Source organism: Mugil cephalus, chromosome 11, assembly GCF_022458985.1.
Source record: "Mugil cephalus isolate CIBA_MC_2020 chromosome 11, CIBA_Mcephalus_1.1, whole genome shotgun sequence".
Taxonomy (NCBI): Eukaryota; Metazoa; Chordata; class Actinopteri; order Mugiliformes; family Mugilidae; genus Mugil; species Mugil cephalus.
Window position 1 is genome coordinate 445,391 of NC_061780.1, and position 20,569 is coordinate 465,959.

General features: G+C 41.9%; 1 protein-coding gene across 1 annotated transcript; it reads left to right on the forward strand.

Annotated features, from left to right (window-relative positions):
• The first annotated feature begins 346 nt into the window (after positions 1 to 346).
• On the forward strand, positions 347 to 16,668 carry tmem106ba (transmembrane protein 106Ba). Its single transcript, XM_047597920.1, is given in 7 exon segments — positions 347 to 433; positions 3,089 to 3,299; positions 13,417 to 13,481; positions 13,484 to 13,666; positions 14,946 to 15,086; positions 15,653 to 15,702; positions 15,780 to 16,668. Coding segments are annotated over 6 exon segments (696 nt in total). The 5' UTR covers positions 347 to 433; positions 3,089 to 3,100; the 3' UTR covers positions 15,838 to 16,668.
• The last annotated feature ends 3,901 nt before the right edge of the window (positions 16,669 to 20,569 follow it).

The window sequence follows — 20,569 nt, forward strand, 5'->3', positions numbered from 1 at the left end:
ATTGTAACAGAATGTGGTTTAAATTGCTTGTTCAACAATGCTAAGCTACACAGAACTGTAGAAGCTATTTGTTCAATCTCAAACTGCTAAAATACTACTTAAAGATTAATGCGTGTTCTCTATTTTGTGTGTTTTTACAGCACAACAGCGCAACAGTAGTAGTACTTTCAATTAAATAAATGAAGTACTTCCTGCATTACTAGATTATGTGAGAGTAATACTGGGGTTTTACTAAGCGTTCTGCCTTAATGTGTACTCTCACTGAGAGCTTGTTTTGTTTTCTTTCCCGCAGGCAGTGCAGTGAAGGACACCAACGTTTCTTCATCACTGTCCAATGAGGAGAGCGGGGGGCGTTCCCTTCTTTTTTCCTCTCTGCCGTGTGAACCACAACAAACAGCGGATGGCAACCAGTTAAGAGTGAAGTAAAAGACAGGTAAGACTGGGAACATTGTGTCTGTGTATTTGTGTTGGACATTTAGCGGCGCTGATGATAAAATGTTTTAATGCACACTGTTAACTTAGAGAAAAACCGATTAGTGCGTAATTAATGCTAGAATAAGGTGTCGGCGCGGATTAACGCATTTTTTAATACCTGTGTTTGAATAAAGCATAAATATTGCTTCAGTTTGTTGGCATATAATGTTTATTAGATTACTGGAGGTTTCCTCATGCCGGTACGTTGTGTTCCTGGCTAGTGGCTCAGCAGCATCCTGCGGTCAATTCTGCTCTACGATGCGTATTTACTCAGATCGTTTTGCCAGAGGTTCCTCAACGCGAGCATGTGTAGATCTGACATAATGTGACATTTAATACCCTGTGCATACTCACATCCATTTTTTTTTTTTTTTTGTTAGAATAGGATCTACTACTTTACCTCTGATCATCAACACATCCAGAGCTTTTTAGGTGATTTAATTCAGATAAAAACAAGTCATAAGTATAAGGTACACTAGTGAAAACGAGTCCATTCTAACATATCAGTCTTGCTCTGAATCTGCCTTCATTGCTGATCAGATGTCCTATCAATCAGGTTGAAGATATTTTGTGGCCTATGAAGGCAGCGAGAATCAGGACATTATTTAGCTGTGTGGCCAACACATGATAAGTGATGCACCATAACACATAACGCGCACATTACATAGATTATAAGAGCTGTACTATTATCCATCTGGTTGTTGTTTGAAATGCCGCATGAACGACTCTTGTTGAATATATGACGTAATAATATTCGATATATAATATAAATAATAATATTCGATTTTCTCCATTTCATGTAAACTGGGACAAGGACTGTAGTCAGAAAGTCGAATTTTGAGCATAGCTTGATTAAGCTCTGCATGTCAATGCACTCTGTTACACCTGGTTAGGTGAGAACATAGATGGAAAAAGTCAAGCAAGGCAAGTTAGTACACCCAGACCATGTAAACCTCCAGGTCATGAAGGCCAGCTCTTCCCACCTTCCCTGAGTCTGAAGTGGGAAAAGATTCCGGTGGTGTGGAAAACATCCTGCATAGTGCTGGTGCTGAAGAAGCCCATCCCGTCCCTCAGCGACTGTGGCTGGGAGGCTCCCTGTCAGATGCCGTGGTCAGTAATGACACCGCAGGGGACTGTCCTGTCGCCTCTTCTGTTCACTCGTTACACCTCTGATTTCCGCTACAGTTCTGAGTCCTGCCACCTGCAGAAGTTCTGTGGTAACTCTGCAGTGGTAGGGCATATCAGAGATGGTGGAGGTGGAGTATTGACACTGATCATGGACTTTGTGGAGTGGTCCCAGACAAACCACCTACTCCTGAACATGGACAAGACCAAGGAGCTGGCCATTGACTTCATGGGGAAGAGGATATCAGTGCAGCCCATCACCATCCAGGGCCTGGAGGTGGAAGTAATGGAACCCTACAAGTACCTGGGAGTCTACATGAACAACAGACTAGACTGGAGGGACAACATTGATGCTGTGTACAAGAAGGGCCTGAGTAGACAATACTTTCTCAGGAAGTATTTCAATGTGTCTAGCGAGTTACTGGAGTCTTTCTATCAGTCTGTTGTAGCAAGTGTCCTGTACTCTGCAGTGGTTTGTTGGGGGAGTAGTACCAGCAAAAAAGACAACAGTAGGATCAACAAATTGATCTGAAAGGATGGACATGTGATTGGTAGGGAGTTGGAGTCGTCTGACTCAGTGAGGGACAGGAGGACACTGGATAAGTTGCTCCCCATCATGGACAATACATCCCATCCACTACACTAAACACTAGAGGGGCAGAGGAGCTCATTCTCCAACAGTCTGATTCAGCTACGCTGCCATAATGAACGCTACTGGACTTATTTTATTCCCTACTCTATCCAGCTGTATAACAGCTGTATAAGAGCTTGTCTCCATTTCTGTACAAGCTTTACACTTCAGATCTCCAGTACGGCAATGGGTCCTGCCACCTTCAGACGTTTTCTGATCTGATGAGTCTGCAGTGGAGCCCTGCGATAGGCTGGCGACCTGTCCAGGGTGTACCCCGCCTTCACCCGATGACAGCTGGGATAGGCTCCAGCAACGCCCGCGACCCTAGTGCAGGATTAAGCGGTACAGAAGATGAGATTAGATGAATCTGCAGTGGTTGTGTGTATTAGGTTTGGACGGGAGATGGAGTATAGGACACTGATGAGAAACTTTGTGGAGTGGTCCCAGTCACACCATCTACTCATGAATGTGGACAAGATCAATGAACAGGAGAAACAGACCACCAGTGGAACCAGTCTCCTTTATTGAAGAATACCCAGAGGAGAGTCTTATATTAAATGCAAAGATAATCTTCTGTTATTAGCTAATGTTGCTATTAATCTACATATAGACATTCAGAAAGTTATATTCATATTTTAGAGAGAATAATAGAGATTAGATAGAAATGAATTAATAGTCTAGTCCCCAGTTCCTTCCGAATTGTTTGTCTTTTTTGTGATGAACAGTGCTCCAGCAGAAGTTCTGGCATTCAAACCATGTTTCGTTCAGATGACTGCATAGTATGTCTTTGGTCAGGATGTCATGTTGCACTTATGTGATAGTTCCTCTCTCTCCACACTCTCTTTTCTCTGTGTACAGACAACTGCACGGATGGGTAAGTCCCAGTCACATCTGGCCAAGTGCAAAGACGAGACTCAAGACGCCCTGATGGCCAGTGGTGAGGTCACACACACTCAGACAGAGGACGATGGAAAGAATAGAGATGTGTCTCAGTTCCCCTATGTGGAATTCACTGGACGAGACAGTGTCACGTGCCCCACATGCCAGGGCACCGGGGGAATCCCACAAGGTTTATATATATATTAGAAATTATTACTGAACAATCTAAAATGTGTACATTGTAAGTTCACCCACCTGCAGTTCCTCAAATGGCCACGAGATCCTAACCCATGAAAAGGGAGTCAATCCCCAGAGACCTGGAGAGACCTCCATGTTAATATGTAGAAATAAACATGTTTACAGTCTGGTACAAGCAATATATTGGGCTAATTTATATATATACATGTATACAGCGGGTAAAATAAATATTGAACACATCACAATTTTTCATAGTTAACATATTCCTAAAGGTGCTATTGACATGAAAATTTACATTTTCACCAGGTGTTGGTAACAACCCAAGTAATCCATACATAGAAAGAAACCAAAACAAATAAGTTCAGAAATTAAGGTATGTGTAATAATGTGAAAAGACATAGAAAAAGTATTGATATTTCTTTAATACTTTGTTCAAAAGCTGTTGTTGGTAATGACAGCTTCAAGACGCTTCCTGTATGGAGAAACTAGTTGCATGCATTGCTCAGGTGTGATTTTGGCCACAAACACTCTTTAAATCTTGAAGGTTCTGTGGGCCTCTTCTATGAACTCTGATTTTTAGTTCTTTCCATAGATTTTCAATTGGATTCAAGTCAGGTGACTGGCTGGGCCATTCTAGCAGCTTTATTGTCTTTCTCTGAAGCCAGTTGAGAGTTTCCTTGGCTCTGTGTTTGGGATCATGGTCTTGCTGAAATGTCCACCCTCGTTTTATCTTCATCATTCTGGTAGATGGCAGCAGGTTTTTCTCAAGAAAGTCTTGGTAAATTTTTCCATTCATCCTCCTTTCAATTATATTAAGTTTGTCAGTACCATATGCAGAAAAACATTTTTGAATTTTTTTTTCAGAAATGGAGTCTTGCGTGGTGAGCGTGTACACAGGCCATGGCCGTTGAGTGCATTGCTTATTGTTTTCTTTGAAAGTTAAGTTCCTGTGTAGTCAAGAAATAGTCCTATGAGAGTTAATTGCTTATACTACATAAAAATTTTAAAAACTAACACTGGTTGGTGTTAGGCAGCATTAAATTTAACTACAAGAAGAGTCAAATTTACACTAACTTAGTGTCAAGGTCACTCGAAAAAGTGTTAAATTAAAACTCTGAGGTGTGGACCCATATAGACACTTTAAAAGTGTTAAGATCAACTCTTACAGTGTTAATTTGGGTATGCTGATTTTAATGTGTATTTTAGATACCAAATGTGTCCGTTTTAGTATCGATACTCATAATAAATTGTCTATATTTTCTCCAGTCTGCACTAATTTGAGTTAACAACTTTTTTCGTCACAGTAGAGTTATTTTAAAAGCTACTAAATTACTTCATAACAGCAAATATTACAGATGTATAAAATTTACTTAAATTTTTGAGTTAAATGATGTTCATGTCTATGAAAAACAAGTAGACTTTACTTAATTTGTTTAAATAAATATAACTTAAAACTTAGATGTAATTAAGTAAATGTTACTTAATATCCTCACAACTGTTATGTTTTATGGTAAGTAAAACTTACTTGATACCTGCAAGTGAGTGTTACTTGATATTGCAGCATTAAATTTTACTTAAATAATTTGTGTGCAAATACAATATATTTTTTTAAGTAAATCTTTTGAGTTATTTTTTTCAGTGCTCTGTCAGAAATCTTGCAAGGAGCACCTGTCGTGGCCGGTTTATGGTCGTATTATGTTCTTTCCACTTCTGGATTATGGCCGCAACAGTGCTCACTGGAACATTCAGAAGTTTAGAATCCTTCTGTAACCTATGCCATCAGACTGTTTTGCACCAATAAGGTTGCGAAGGTCTTGAGAGAGTTCTTTGCTTTTACTCATCATGACATGTTCCTTGTGTGACACCTTTGCAAGGGGTAGGGTGACTTTCTGGTCATTAATAGATTTCAGCTGGTGTCTTGGCTTCTCATACCTTTTTCCACCTCCCTTTCTGCGTATGTTCAATACTTTTTCCGTCTCTTATTTTATATTATTACACATTACTTAATTTCTGAACTTATTTGTTTTGGTTTCTTTCAATGTATGGATTACTGGGGTTGTTACCAACACCTGGCAAAAATTCCATGTCAATAGCACCTTTAGGAATATGTTAACTATGAAAAATTGTGATGTGTTCAATACTTATTTTACCTGCTCTATATGTATACATACATGGGTCAAAGACGTATAAGGATTTTAAAAGTGGAAAAAAAATCAAAATCAGTTGCTATTAACAATAATAAAAGAACAGTACAACATCAAATCAATGTCTAAAAACCTACAGCTACTGAATTGATTAACATGTCCAGTCTCTCTAACAGAGGACATGTCCTGGGTAACAGAATACCTTCGTTATCCAGGAAGGACAAAACAACTTTTTTTCCTTTATAATCGGGCACTAACTGGGTCTACTGTGTAAAACATTAGCTTAATCTTCAACACATCAATGTCATATTTCACATGAAATAGGTCCTTTTAAAATGTAAAAAAATTATAAATGTGTTATTAGCATTATCCAGAAAGACACATCATGGTGATACATCACGTACCACTGAGCAAAAAGGTCAAAATATCAACATTTTAAGAGAGATTTACTGACATTGTTATCTTTTTTGGGGGTCCTTCAGAATCTGTTGACTGATACAACACCCTGTAACATGGCTGTCCAAATCCAATTATGGTCATATAGCAACTTTATGTGTCATACACAGGAAGGACATTTGAGAATCCAAAAATGGGGACCAAAGTATTTCTTGAATAAAAATGTAAATGAGCTTAGTGTTGTTACTATATTTGTAGGTGTCATTACAAACACCAACACAATTATGCCCCAGTGTATCATTAATGCCTTTATTAAGATTTTTGACATTTTTAGCATAATTTTGTACTTACATCTTGATCGATTCTGATTGGCTGCAGGGTGTACATTAAAAAGCGATAATGGCCACCCATAAAGACGTTCCTATCAAATTACCTGATTACAGTTAAAAAAAGTGATTTTATAGTTAACTATAACCTATTTGGTGAATTTGATCATTTTGAATACTGGGATGCAGCAGAAGAGAAAGAGAGAAGAGAATATGAAAAGAAGAATGAGATGCACCACAAGGAAGTGACACCGGAGGGACTCGACAATTTAGAGGATGATAAGGATGAGAACACAAAGAAAACCACGAAATGAACTGTTAAAAAACACTTATAGACTTCCTGGCTCAGATAAACATGGACATCAACTTTGAGAGCTACACTGCCACTACTCTCAATGACATTTTGCGGCTGTTTTATGGCAACGCCTACGGGCGGGAGATGTTAATAGTCCGCTCAGCCGCTTCTTGTGAAAAACTTATGATTTAAACAGTTACAAAAAAAGAAAGCGAAGCGTCGTGTCTGACAGTTCACGCCTCCGCACTGTCCATTCATTTCTGATAATGGACACCTTGTCTGCTTCCAAATGCCGATAGTCTTCTGTTTTACAAAGGGAGGTAACTCAAACCAGAGAAAGCGGGGTAACTCTTACCTGTTTCAGAGAGAGAGAGGTAAACTTAGGCTCTCGGTCAGTTACTGTGGTAACAGACTCAATGAACCTAACCTGGTCGGGACCAGGTTTTTCTCATTGAACCTCGAGTTTCTCTCTGCCTCCGCCCTCTTTCGGTCACACACGCCATTTGATTCCCTCTCTTTATTCAGTCACAGGCGAGTTTTGGCGTGGCCTTGTTCTGCCGTCTGTGAAAAATCATTAAAAAAATCAGAAGTCTATTAGGCACAGTAGAAGGCGACTTTTTTCACGAACATTGCATGTCCTTTTGACGATCCCGTGGATGAAGGTGCAGCATTACGGTAGAGAATTAAATATTCTTCGGGAGATGGTTATCAGACCGCGCATACAGTAGATGTTTTAGCATTTCCAGACAGTTATCCTTTTGAGCGGTACCATCAGAATCTGTTGGGACAAAAGAAAAAAAAAAGACATAAAATACAAATAAATATTTGTATAAATAGGCTTAAAAAGATATCTATAGGCCTATTACATTTTATAAAAGTACTTGTGTCTTGGGGGGAGCACTCAGGATGAGCTCCCTCCAGGGATTCCCTCAGCCACGGGCCTTCCAATATTCTGGTTTAGGGCTCCTCTGCCTCCGTTAGAGGTGGCGGTGCTGGGCCGCCACCACCCGTTTTACAGGCATCTGCCTTCTTTCTGTTGGCTGAGTAGAAGTCTGTGTTAGTTTAAACAGGCTTAATTATTTAACAGAACATGATATAGATGAGAAGACATATATGTGCGTGAAAACAGCATTATGTTGGGAATAAAACAACTGCACAGTCATATAGTCACTTAATATTTAGTTTACAGTGTAAAACATGATCAAAACGAGGTCCCTCCATGCTGAGGTCTTACCCGTTTGAACAATGTTTTATATTTCATCTCAAACTGCTGCCAAGTGTGCTTCTCCCCTGCGGGATTACGCATATGAAATAAATTAATAGCTTACGCATTGACCCAAACAGCAATGTTCTCCCACGCCGTCTCCCTCTCTTTTGCAGCTGCAGCGGTGTTGCACTTCTTTCTAAAAAACATGTTGAAACTCGTCCATTAGGATTTCCACTTCGAGGTTGGTGAAAACGTAGCCCTCCGCTTCCCCGTTGCCAAGGTGACTCATCGAATCGGGGCTCCATTGATGCTGACTTTTTGTAGTTGTGGTGAACGCGCTTAACTCCAGGTGAAACTACTCAGAGTTGATTAAACTAACTCAGGGGTCGGCAACCTTCAACACTCAAAGAGCCCTTTGGATCCGTTTCCCACAGAAAAACAATGGGAGCCACAAAACCCCTTTGATATCTAAAATGAAGATAACACTGCATATATCGTTTTTACCTCTATGCTAGCCCTATAGTGTGTTGCATTTATGAAATGAAATAACTGCTACAGAGAAAACGAAATTGCATTCATGTAACATAACAGGGATTTATCCGTGGTTGGCTTACCTGGGGTCGAAAAGTCCAATAAATAGCGGGCTGGGCCTGCTGGCCGGTGTTGCACGTCGGCAGTTGTGACGTATATTTTGAGCGACAAAAATTAAATAAATTTTATTTTAATGTTAAAAGATCACCATCAATTTAAATTTAGAATTATATTTAAAAAACTAACGAACTAAAATAAAAATACATTTGAATTAAATACTCGATAGCAACTAGTAAATGTGCTGCAATGCACTGTGGGAGTGTTTTTTGGTTGTTTGATGTTACAACCGTGAATGTGGTGTGGCGTTCAGTGTCATTCAGTTGTTGTGTAGCTCTCGCTCATTCATTGATGAGTGGTAGTTGCCGCTTTTCTGAGGCAGTTAGCGTAAAAACGTGAACGGCTTTAATCAGTGTCCTTGCTCCGCACTGCTCACCACAAAGAGCCGCGGGTTGCCGACCCCTGAGCTGAAAGATAAGGGTCAAACTAAACTATTTGATATTTCAAATGAACATCACAAAATAAAGGCCTCTAGACCTGACTTTGCATCAGGTTTAAAAGTAAATAAAGTGAACATTCCACAACTTCTAAAAAATACAAAAAAGCACTGACACAAGTTAGAATCAAACATTTCCATGCTAGTTCTATGCTATGCTGTGGTATTTTCTTTGAACATTTATTGCACTCAGCCAGCGCACTGTCTATGGAGGACCAATTCAGACATAATAAATAAATAAATACCTGCCATAAATAAATAATTAAATAAATAAATACCTAAGTATATTCCATAAATAAATACCTAAATATATGCCAGAAATACTATTTATTTATGTATTTATTTACTGATGCACGTACTTCAGCATGAAATGATGAAATTTTATTCAAATGAGGGGGCTTTCCACACTGGCTGAACGTTCTCCGATTGATTGATCGATACACGAGTGCACGGATCGACTGCACATGCCTTTTCACGGCCAGTCCGGTAGAGGTGGGCGATACCGGGAATTGACTGTCAGTCAGGACCATTTACCTTTTGCAGTGGCCCCTGTTTGATAGCCTCGACCCTTGGATATTTGGAGGAAGTGGTACATCGCTTGATCGTGTCTTTGTGCCACACGGTCGGAAGCCCAGTATGAGATGGTCACCGCTTGTGTCGGTGTACGACGCTAAGCTCCTCAGCCTCCTGGTTTGAAATCATCTACTTTGTCTCCCACAGACATAATAAAGAGTAGACGCTGCATGGACTGCTACCACCTGTAGGAGCTGACCATATATACATATATATGCATATATCTGTATGGAGCATATGAACCGTGTCGCCACCATCTTGGACCGGCCATCAGCTCAATTCCCTCATCTGTCTAAAAGGAATTAATGTGACCAGAACTTTGGTTTCTTTGCTAGAAACGTCAGACATGTGACAGGATGATTGAGAATTTTGCATGCCGACAGTAGGCTTAACAGTAATAGAATATTTTGAGTCTGTACCAAGTACATGATGTTTGCAGTGTATCACATAACACACAGACATACAAAGAAACAGTACTATTCTGTACTTTTACTTAATTAAGAATAGAAGAAATAATATCTGATTCTCTGAATATAATTGTATAAACTTTATTTCAAACCAGCATGGTCCATACAAACACAGATAGTATTATCACTATAACATATATGCATATTCCTTGGTGCAAGGGTTTGAGCCATTGAAAGAGGACAGTTTTAAATAGCATATTTGTTTTACTGCCACTCTGTAATGTAAGAGAGGGGAGTTTGATGATGTGGTGAAGGCTTATTTGAAGGGACATGGACATAACCAATGACAATAAGTTTGAATTACAGTTATCAATGGAACAATGTCTCCTCAATGTGTCCCCTGAGCAAGAAAACATCCTCGTGCCTCGGAGCTGAAATGTTTTCAGAGGACAGAGGGCATTCCACTGTAGACAGGGACACAGTGTCATCCTGTACCGCCACTTTGTCTGACCGACACCAAAACATCAGATGGTGGAAGATGGACTGGAACTGGTGTGCAGATGGATTATTGTTCCGTTTCCTTTGTAGGGAAAAAACATACAAAACATAGAGCACATAAAAAAATATGAAATATATTTGTACAATTCATTGTAATTAGAAAAGCATGAACCTGAGGCTCTGATTGAATTCAACAGAAGCTCCAAGTGATCCTGGCTGCACCTGTGTCATATAACATAGCATGTTTACTCTGAACCAACAAAAACACATAATGTTATAGTATATGAAAGTAGGTTGAGTGGGTATGTGACATGAGAAATATTTTACTAGTTAGAGATGGATACAGTCGTTCTGTCTGTGCCACCCTGTATAAAATACTCTACTCAGTTAATTTCAATTTTATTTACGTAGTGTCAATAACAATACAAATTGTCTCAAGACACTTGATAAGACCTGAAGAACATGGTGGCAGGAAAAACTCCCTTTCAGTGTTAGTGTCACACTAGGCTTATTTCTTTCATTCATAATGTCAGCTGTAATCTACATCTGTGTTGTACATATATGATCAATGAAGTTTCATATATTTAACTTTCATAGCATGACTTTTAGAACGAGCACTAAACACGAGTTAGCCCTAATTAGCTAGTCACGATTTAAAAGATCATTACAGGACAGTAACTAGTGAACCAACAACCAATGGAGATGTTCAATCTTACTTGTGAACAGTAATTCCTCGTGTCTTGTTTTGGGATAAGCTGCACGGTGCTCCTTTCCAGTGCTTAAGTACCTCCCCCTTTCCCGGTTTGTGACCGTTTCCCGACCCTTTTATGTTCATGTTTCTATGATTTATGTGTAACATCCAGGGCAATCAGCTACTACCAAAATTATGACAGAGTTGGCGAGTTGTTTTCCGACATTAGCAGGGGTGAAAGTAGTTTTAAATTCTTGCCGGTACTATTACAAAAACCTTCATCTCTCTTTCACTTCATGCATTTTAAAATAGCAAAGTCAAAACCCAAACAAATAAAAACATTTCAATATAGTCTACTAACTGTAACCCTTTCTCTCCATTTTATTTAAAATGTGATAACGGACAGATATTTAAATCATGTTGAAAGTGTTTCCGCCAACCACAAGAATTTGTGGAAATTCGTTGGTGTAATTTATTGTTCGTCCTGTCCTGGCGCAAGCGGCGTTTCTTGACGTCTGTGGACCATTTGTGGAAAACGCCCCAGTGCCTTAAGTCAAAACGCACCGATCCCATAGCAACCGCCGCATGCGCACTCACGTACTGCTGAGTGAAATCTCCGGTCGTAAGCTCATAGGCAGTTTCTTGTCCGAGCTGTTCTGTGTCGTTAAAATTTAACAAAATAACACGAAACACAACTGCTGCTTACTCTCCTACTGATTTTAAGTGGGACATTTCGCAACGAATGTAAGGACATTAAACGTGTGATACACGTTTCGAAGGCTGGGTGCAGAGGAAACCACTGGGCTCGCCGAGGGGAGGGGGAGAAAGGGAGATGCCCGGCCAACACTCCGTCCAGCATGGACTAAAACATAGCACGGACACTTCAGAAACAATTCGGAATGAGTTAAAAGGATTTTTTAAACATACAAAGTAGTTTTCAAGACTGCATATTGCTAGCGGAGTAATGCATATTTTCAGCCAGAAGGTTGTTTCTCCGATTATACTGACCGCAGCATTCGCTGCAGGCCTTGCAGGTCTCATGTAGGAGAAGGAGCGACTAAATAAAACGACGGGACCGCAGTGCTGACAAAAATATATATTATATGTTATCGGGCCGATAAGTCATGATATCGGACTTATCGGAATTATATAATAATTTCCTCATATCGAGCCGATAATTATCGTGCAGCCCTAATATGTATTTTATTCTATGTTGTAGTTTTGAATTAGCTGGGAGTTAGGCTTTTTACATTTAGCTTTGCTTACTTTAATCCACGGAGAAAAGAAAGGATAGAGACAGAAATACTGTTTATTCCCGAATGAAAGCTGTGTTAAGATGGGAATGATCCGTTCTTATTCATCAGTGTACTGTAATACTGTAACACATAGACTCTAAATAAAGATGGGCAGCTCCTCAAAAGTGAAGCCAAAGCAAAAAGAGCTCCCCTTGGTGACTAGCTGCAGTACAGCTCATAAGCTCCACCTCCTCCATGTTGGTGTATAGGACCTGGGCAAAACTAAAGCACTAAGGTATACAAAAAATATTTTTGTCACGGATAGTTTCTCTCTCTCTCTCTCTCTCTCTCTCTCTCTCTCTCTCTCTCTCCCTAATGGGATGGGGGTCCGTGGACTATACAAGGTGTAAGCATAGGATCAGGGGGACATTTCAGTGGCAGGGAGCTTATGGACATAATCCAGAATTGATTTCCAGTGTGAATAAAACTTCTCAGGGTGGCTGTGGTTACAAATTCATCAGACGGCACCACAAAAATAGCTATCTGTGGCAAAGGACTAACAGGTATACCTAGAATGTCAGAGATAGATTTAAAAATTGATTGCCAGAAATTTAACAACTTAGAGCATGTCCAGAACATATGGCGTCTGAAAGCATCTGTTACAAGTTTCAGATGTCTTGTCTTGAAGAGTTTGTCTTTGCTAAAATGCAGCCTAAAAGTAATTTAAATTGGACAACAGAAAGTCTGGCATAGCTAGAAGAGGAATTAGGTGCTTGAAGTTACTCACTCTTGGAGATATTAAGTTTATATCCGCTATGCTATAAAAAAGTCCAGGATTGAGAGAATAGGTGGAAGGCTCAACAGGGGATGGATACCCCCTCTCTCCATTGCTGTTCACGCCTGCCATTGAACCGTTGTCCATAGCATTGAAATCAGAAGGGGGATTCAAAGGAATAAGGAGACATGGAGAGGAATATCGGGTCTCATGTAGATCATCAGCATAATGAGACCCGATGTTCCTCTCCATGTCTCCTTATTCCTTTGTAAGTATTTTTAGTTTACAGCATTTTGTCACACCTACCTAAAACTTTTGCCCAGTACTGTATGTTTTATGTATGTTGTTTTATACACATGAAGTCAGACTTGCATATACAACTCTTGCTCCGACATGGTCCTTACTCAGTCCGTCTCAGAACCGTTCAAAGCTTCAAAAAGCTCTTTTCTTTGTTTCCTTTTAAAATATTATCCAATAGGTCAAGAGAACCAGCTTGTGGCTCTGATTCCATACAGCGACCAAAGACTCAGGCCAAGCAGAACGTGAGTCCCTTCTTTTTATACTCCAGGAAGTTATATGTCACAATATCGGTGGCTCTGTGCCTGCCGCTGTCTGGCCTGGCTTGTTTCTTCCTCTTCCCTCGCTCCATTGATGTCCCTTACGTGGGAGTAAAGTCTGCTTATGTTTCCTATGACCAGGACAAGCGAATTGTCTATCTCAACATTACAGTAAGACTTTGTAGCTATATATATATGTGTGTGTGTGTGTGTGTGTGTATACACACACACACACACACACACACATATATAGCTACATAGTACTACTGTACTTACTGTACAGGGAACTTTTTTGTTCACCATTCCCACCTTTCTTTGTTGTCCCTGTCTAATAGAGGTCCAAAAGCCCCAAAAATGTCCTTAAAAAAAAAAATAAAAAAAATAAGATGTACAAACTTTTTACATGTAAAAGACCCCGTTTCTCTCCACCCTTTGTTCCATCTTTGTCTTTTCTTTTGTTTGTCTTTCCCCCATTTTTTTTATATACTCCTTCCATATGCCTATGGCCTCCACATTATCACTTCACCACTGCACAACCGTGTTTGCGGTTGTGAAGAAAACGCCTGATGACAGTGACGTTGGTCACGAATGGCCCAGTGAGCAAACACTAAGCACATACAGTGCTCATGGGAGTTGTAGTGACATAGTCCCACTTTGAATTTCTTTTATTATATCAGATGCCATTTGAGAAAACGAGACTTGACTTGACTTTTTTATTACTAGTGGTTCAGTAGCTCATTAGAATGGTTTTTGGCAGTAGCTGAAACAGATTTTTTCCAAAAAGTCTTGCAAAAAGCCAGCACCAATGGCTGGCAGATGAAGTTAGCAACTAGTCCATGAACACGGTACATACCAGCTGGCCATAAATATGAAATGAATATTAATTAATGTTATATTGTTATAGATGTACTATATTGTTTGCTGACAGGATCAGCTGTTTACTCCAAATTCACACCTTGACTCTGAGTTTCTGGCCTTTGAAGAGTCATTATAGTACCACTAATTGGACAAATAAAATCTGGTGAATATAGACTCTACACTTTAGACTTATTTACTTATCCCAGAAGGGATATTTGTTTCCATTTGACTGTACACATATTCATCAGAACAGAAGACTGGACAAGACATGAAAGTGCTCAAATCAACAACGTATGATATTGGACATTAAATGTGGTAGACAGAGATGGCTGACACGAGGGAGAACAAGTCATTGACGGGGTCTGTTATATCTGGTTGTTAACAGACTGTAGTCATATGAGTTTCAGATGGGCAGAACCTACAGATTTTCCCAATGAAAGACAATACTCCTCACCGGTCATTTAGAACTCAAGAAGCGCATGTTCCAAAAAGTCAAACAAGTCCAGGTGCCTTTGTTTAGCTTTGTCTTACAAACAGTTTCTGTCAATGTAAAAAGATATACCACAGGTTGAAAATGTGTTCTTATCGGCAGAACACCTTGAAAATTACCAACAATAACTACTACACCATATCTGTGACCAACATCACTGCACAAGTGCAGTTCTCCAAGACGGTGATAGGCAAGGCCAAGTTCAATAACTGCACGGTGATCATACCACTGGATGAAAGGCAGGTACGTTAGCAACCATTTCTAACTTTTCCCTTAATGATACTACTCATAACAAGTTTTGACCTAATTTGGAAAATCGTCTTTACTAAATTCTGACAACAATTACCATACATAGCAAACACTGAATATAATTTAACTTGTATTGACTGTAATTGGAAATGCAGCTTTATTATTTGTCTCAGGGATGGGAGGAACTTAAATGATGGAGAGGGACACATTTTTTTGTCAGCTCTATCAGGGGACCACATAGGGCCGCAAACTTTTTAACTAGATATATGTCAAGATTTCTCACAGTTTTGACACTCGGGTTTGGTATTTTCTGATCTTTTTCAACTTGTCTAACAGAAGAGTCCAAAAAATGCTCTACAAATTGCACAGCCTACACAAAAGGTTGACATTGTCAACCACCCATCACAAAACAAAGGAATAATCCATCTTAACACAAGATGTGTAATCAGTTATGGTCCTGAAAAATCCAGGCATCCGAAAAGCCTTAAGCAGAATTAATTACAAATCTTGGTACAGAAGGATATTGGGTTAATAAATTATTTTTATTGATTTCATTACAGATTGACTACACAGTCCCTACCACTATTGCTGATGAGATGAGTTATATGTTGTAAGTATTGTCCCTGAAATCTTTTTACACTTGAATCATTTTCATTTTTAATCTTAAATTATCTATTTTTCTTTCAGTGACTACTGCACCTTACCAACCATTAAAGTTCACAACATAGTGGTTATGATGCAGTAAGTATGGCTTGCTTTTGCATACATTTATATTACTTTCATTCTTTTTATCCAACAGTGCGACTGCATACCAGACTGTTTTTTCTCAATGTCATCGTCCTCCACACTTGCACAGTGTCACCCACACAAACTAAACAAACACAGACTTCTGCTGTGGAGCATGACTCAGACCAACAGAATAAGCATGAACCTTTGTGTGCCCTGCTTATTCACACATGAACAGTTAAAGAGAATGTAAATGTTCGTCTACAACTGTGGAAAAAATCATGTGTCTAGTGTGTAAATTGTGGCCGGGATGAGCGTGGAAAGAGAAAAATTTCAGACTATTTCTCACACGTTCTCTCACTCTAAGTAGCAACATTCCACACTCTAAAACGAGTTTTTTCGAAAAAGATCATGGACATTCAACAGTGATTGATCAACAACAATAAGACCTACCGGTATCAAAACGAGGAAATAATACTCCAATACACAAGGCTTGTGTCTACATTTTCAAGTTTAAATGAGATCTGTAGGTGAAAGTATGCCTGAGTAGTAGACCTTTGAAAAACTGTGTTTTTTGCGTGATTTTTTCCGGCTGTCCCATTCATTTTCAATAGGAAATTTGTCGCAGTTTTTCCAGGGTGGACAAAGCCACATAGGTGGCCAAATGTCATTAGCCTGAAGTAGCCAATATATTGCATTAAGGAGAGATATCAAGTAGATGAAAAATTAACATTTATTAAGGAAACCTAAACATGACTGTGCAAGGACTCCAGGAGTGATGGTATAATAAAGATGAATTGCAGAGAGATGTGGACAGGACCCCCCAGAGTCTGGATGGAGAAGAAGAATTTGGCAAGTGGCTGAAGGTCTCAAACCTCTAGGTTTGTGAGGAGATTTTGAGGATGACCATGGACATCTGGAGATGTCCATGGTCATCCTCCTATGGAGGAGGAGAATTAGAAATGCTTTACTGGTCAAGTATGTTTACACATAGAAGAAATTTGAGTCCAGTCTCTTTGGTACACACAGCACTTAAAAAAGTGTAAAAACTAAAAGCTTAAAAAATAGGAAACTGTACAACATAATCCAAAAAAGCGTTGAATAAGGTCAGGTGGACTTATAGAATTTCTTGAAGACGTTTCGCCACTCATCCTTTTTTTTTTTTTTTGATAGCATAAAATATTTATTTCGGTCAATGCAAATATTCAGCTGAAAAAAGCTGGGGGGAAATGTAGCTTTGAAGCTGGGGGGACACGTAGCTGGGCTGCTGGGGGGCCACACAGCTGGGCTGCTGGGTCTCCTGGGGCTGCTTTGGGGCCACATAGCTTTTAAGCTGGGGGGACATGTAGCTGGCCTGCTGGGGCTCCTGGGGGGACACACGTAGCCGCCTGCTGAGGGGACACGTAGCTGGCCTGCTGGGGCTCCTGGGGGGACATGTAGCTGGGCTGCTGGGGGGACACGTAGCTGGGCTGCTGGGTCTCCTGGGACTGCTGGGGGGACACGTAGCTGGGCTGCTGGGGCTTCTTTGGGGACACGTAGCTTGGAAGCTGGGGGGACACGTAGCTAGGCAGCTGGGGCTCCTTTGGGGATATGTAGATGGGCTGCTGGGTCTCCTGGGGCAGCTTTGGGGCCACATCCTGGGGCTGTTTCGGGGCCATGTAGCTTGGAAGCTGGGGGGACACGTAGCTGGGCTGCTGGGGCTCCTGGGGGGACACGTAGCCGGGCTGCTGGGGAGACACGTAGCTGGGCTCCTGGGGAGACAAGCTAGGCTGCTGGGGGGACATGTAGCTGGGAAGCTGAGGCTCCTGGGGGGACACGTAGCTGGGCTGCTGGGGCTCCTGGGGGGACACGTAGCTGGGCTGCTTCAGCGATATGTAGCTGGCCTGCTGGGGCTTTTGGGGGGACACCTAGCCGGGCTGGTGGGGGGACACGTAGCCGGGCTGGTGGGGCTCCTGGCTGGAAACGTAGCTGGGCTGGTGGGTGGACACGTAGCTGGGCTGCTGGGGCTCCTGGGGAGACAAGTAGCTGGGCTGCTTCAGGGACACATAGCTGGCCTGCTGGGGCTCCTGGGGGGACACGTAGCTGGGCTGGTGGGGGGGGGCATAGCCGGGCTGCTGGGGCTCCTGGCTGGACACGTAGCTGGGCTGTTTTGAGGCCACGTAGCTGGGCTGCTGGGGGGACAAGCTAGGCTGCTAGGGGGACACGTAGCTGGGCTGCTGGGGCTCCTGGGGGGACACGTAGCTTGGAAGCTGGGGGGACACGTAGCTGGGCTGCTGGGGCTCCTGGGGGGACACGTAGCTGGCCTGCATCGGGGACACGTAGCTGGGCTGCTGGGGCTTCTGGGGGGACACGTAGCTGGGCTGCTTCAGGGATACGTAGCTGGGCTGCTGGGGGGACAAGCTAGGCTGCTGGGGGGACACGTAGCTGGGAAGCTGAGGCTCCTGGGGGGATACATAGCTGGGCTACTTCGGGGCCACGTAGCCGGGCTGCTGGGGCTCCTGGGGGGACACGTAACTGGGCTGCTGGGGAGACAAGCTAGGCTCCTGGGGGGACAAGCTAGGCTGCTGGGGGGACACGTAGCTGGGAAGCTGAGGCTCCTGGGGGGACACGTAGCTGGGCTGCTGGGGGGACATGTAGCTGGGCTGCTGGGGCTGCTTCGGGGACACGTAGCTGGGCTGCTGGGGGGACACGTAGCTGGGAAGCTGAGGCTCCTGGGGGGACACATAGCTGGGCAGCTGGGGCTCCTGGGGCTGCTTCAGGGACACGTAGCTGGGCTGCTGGGGCAACACGTAGCTGGGCTGCTGGGGCGACAAGCTAGGCTGCTGGATGGACACGTAGCTGGGAAGCTGAGGCTCCTGGGGGGTATGCTTAAGAGAACCCCCATGGCTTCTTGCACAGGAAGCACTCATCGCCACTCATCCAAGTGGATATCAGATATCAGAACTTAAGAAGCTACTCGGATAAACTAGTTTATCAGAACTGAAGAAGCTACTCGGATGAGTGGCGAAACGTCTTCAAGAAAGTCCAGCAAACCTTATTCAACGCATTTTTGGATTACCATGAACTGGATGACTGAGAACCTTCGCAGACATGTACAACATAAATTAGACTTTGAGAATATATACTTTTTTAAAAAATAAAGGTCTGGAACAGATATGTTCAATGACTTGAACAATTAATGAAGAGTTATTGTTCGTGAGAAAGGTCACGTGTTCTGTGACTGCTCAGAGTTCATCAGAGCGACAGCCTGGGGGAAGAAACTGTTTTAGTGGCAGGTGTTTGTGGAGTACAGTGCTCTTTAGCACCGGCCTGAGGGGAGGTTTTACTGCCTTGCTTCCTGACCCTGGACCAGTACAGGTCCTGGATGGGCCTGTACCGGTCCAGTGTTGCACAATGGACGGCCTGCAGATGGTCACAGTGACAATTTGGGAATTGACAGGAAGAAGGTGGGCAAATAGATTATTGGATGCCAATTCCCAATTGAGGACAGACTGGTTTCGACAGTGTGGGAAAATAGAAGAGATAAAGAAATAGAACAACAGCCCTTATTCACCGGAAAGGAACGGAACATTAGGGAGCAACTTTGACAGTCATTTAGATTTAGATTTCCATCACAATGCAATTTCGGTGCAGTGGCTCAGATAACAGCAGGAATATTAAACAGAAAAAGTATATACAGGCATATGAATAGGATAAAGAATAAATATATTGCATAGCACTATTTACAGCGGGAAAAAGGACACGACAACAGCTCAGAGGTGGAAGTGGAGCAGTCCTGTGTGGGTGTGTGTGAATGAGGAGGATGGTTGAGAAGTCTTATGGCATCCAGGAAGAAGTTGTTTTTGAATCTGTTATGCTTCGTAGGCTGCAGAAGCTGCTTCCAGAGACCAGCAGCTATACAGTCCATGGTGAGGGTGAGAGGCGGGTGTAGTGATGTGAGTGTAGTGATTTGAGCCCTTGTCAGATAGCATGTCTTTGTAATGTTGTGGATTAAAGACCATTTATACCCCTCTGTTGTAGACTTTATGTTGGTTCATTTAACAACAGAAGACAGTGTTTTCCCTTTGTGAATATGTCAACTAACCACTACTGAACGAACAACTGGCAAGAAAGGCCAAATGTGACGTTGAATGTGTCTAGATCAAAAGGTTGCTTACATTGCAAAGACTGCAGCCAACATCGAGCTGGTTTATCTGTTATACACCTGTACAAAAGAAGTGTGGGTGGTAGTAGTAGTAGTAGTAGTAGTAGTATATATTCATCATTGAAACAAGGGAAACAGGAAGGAAGGGCTCATATTGGTTGGAAGACTTGGAAGCCAGGAAGTGCCACTAGTAGCTGACAGGCCAGGGAAATAGGAAAAGCTGATAGCAAGTGGGAGGCTACAAAGCTAGGATGAGTAACTATTAGCTGGGAGCCTTTTTTGCACACTTGTGCTTCAAGCTGAACAGCCTATCAGACTTACAGGCACAGACACAGGCTATTGACTTTCAGTTGACCGTATTCTTTCTTTCCGTTTTGTGTTGTCCACCTCAGTGTTAGCAGACTGCTCTCCTTAATGACTACTGGTTTCTACATTTTACTTGGTCATATCAAAGTGAAAATTACAGCATGTCAACTCTAAAATTACAACTAAAACTAGAATATTACCTCTGGGAAATTTTGAAGGGGCTACGGGGGGCTAATGCCGGGGGTACCGTCTCTGTCAACGTGGCAATTGGGACACTTTGCCTACATTTAGCACAATTAGC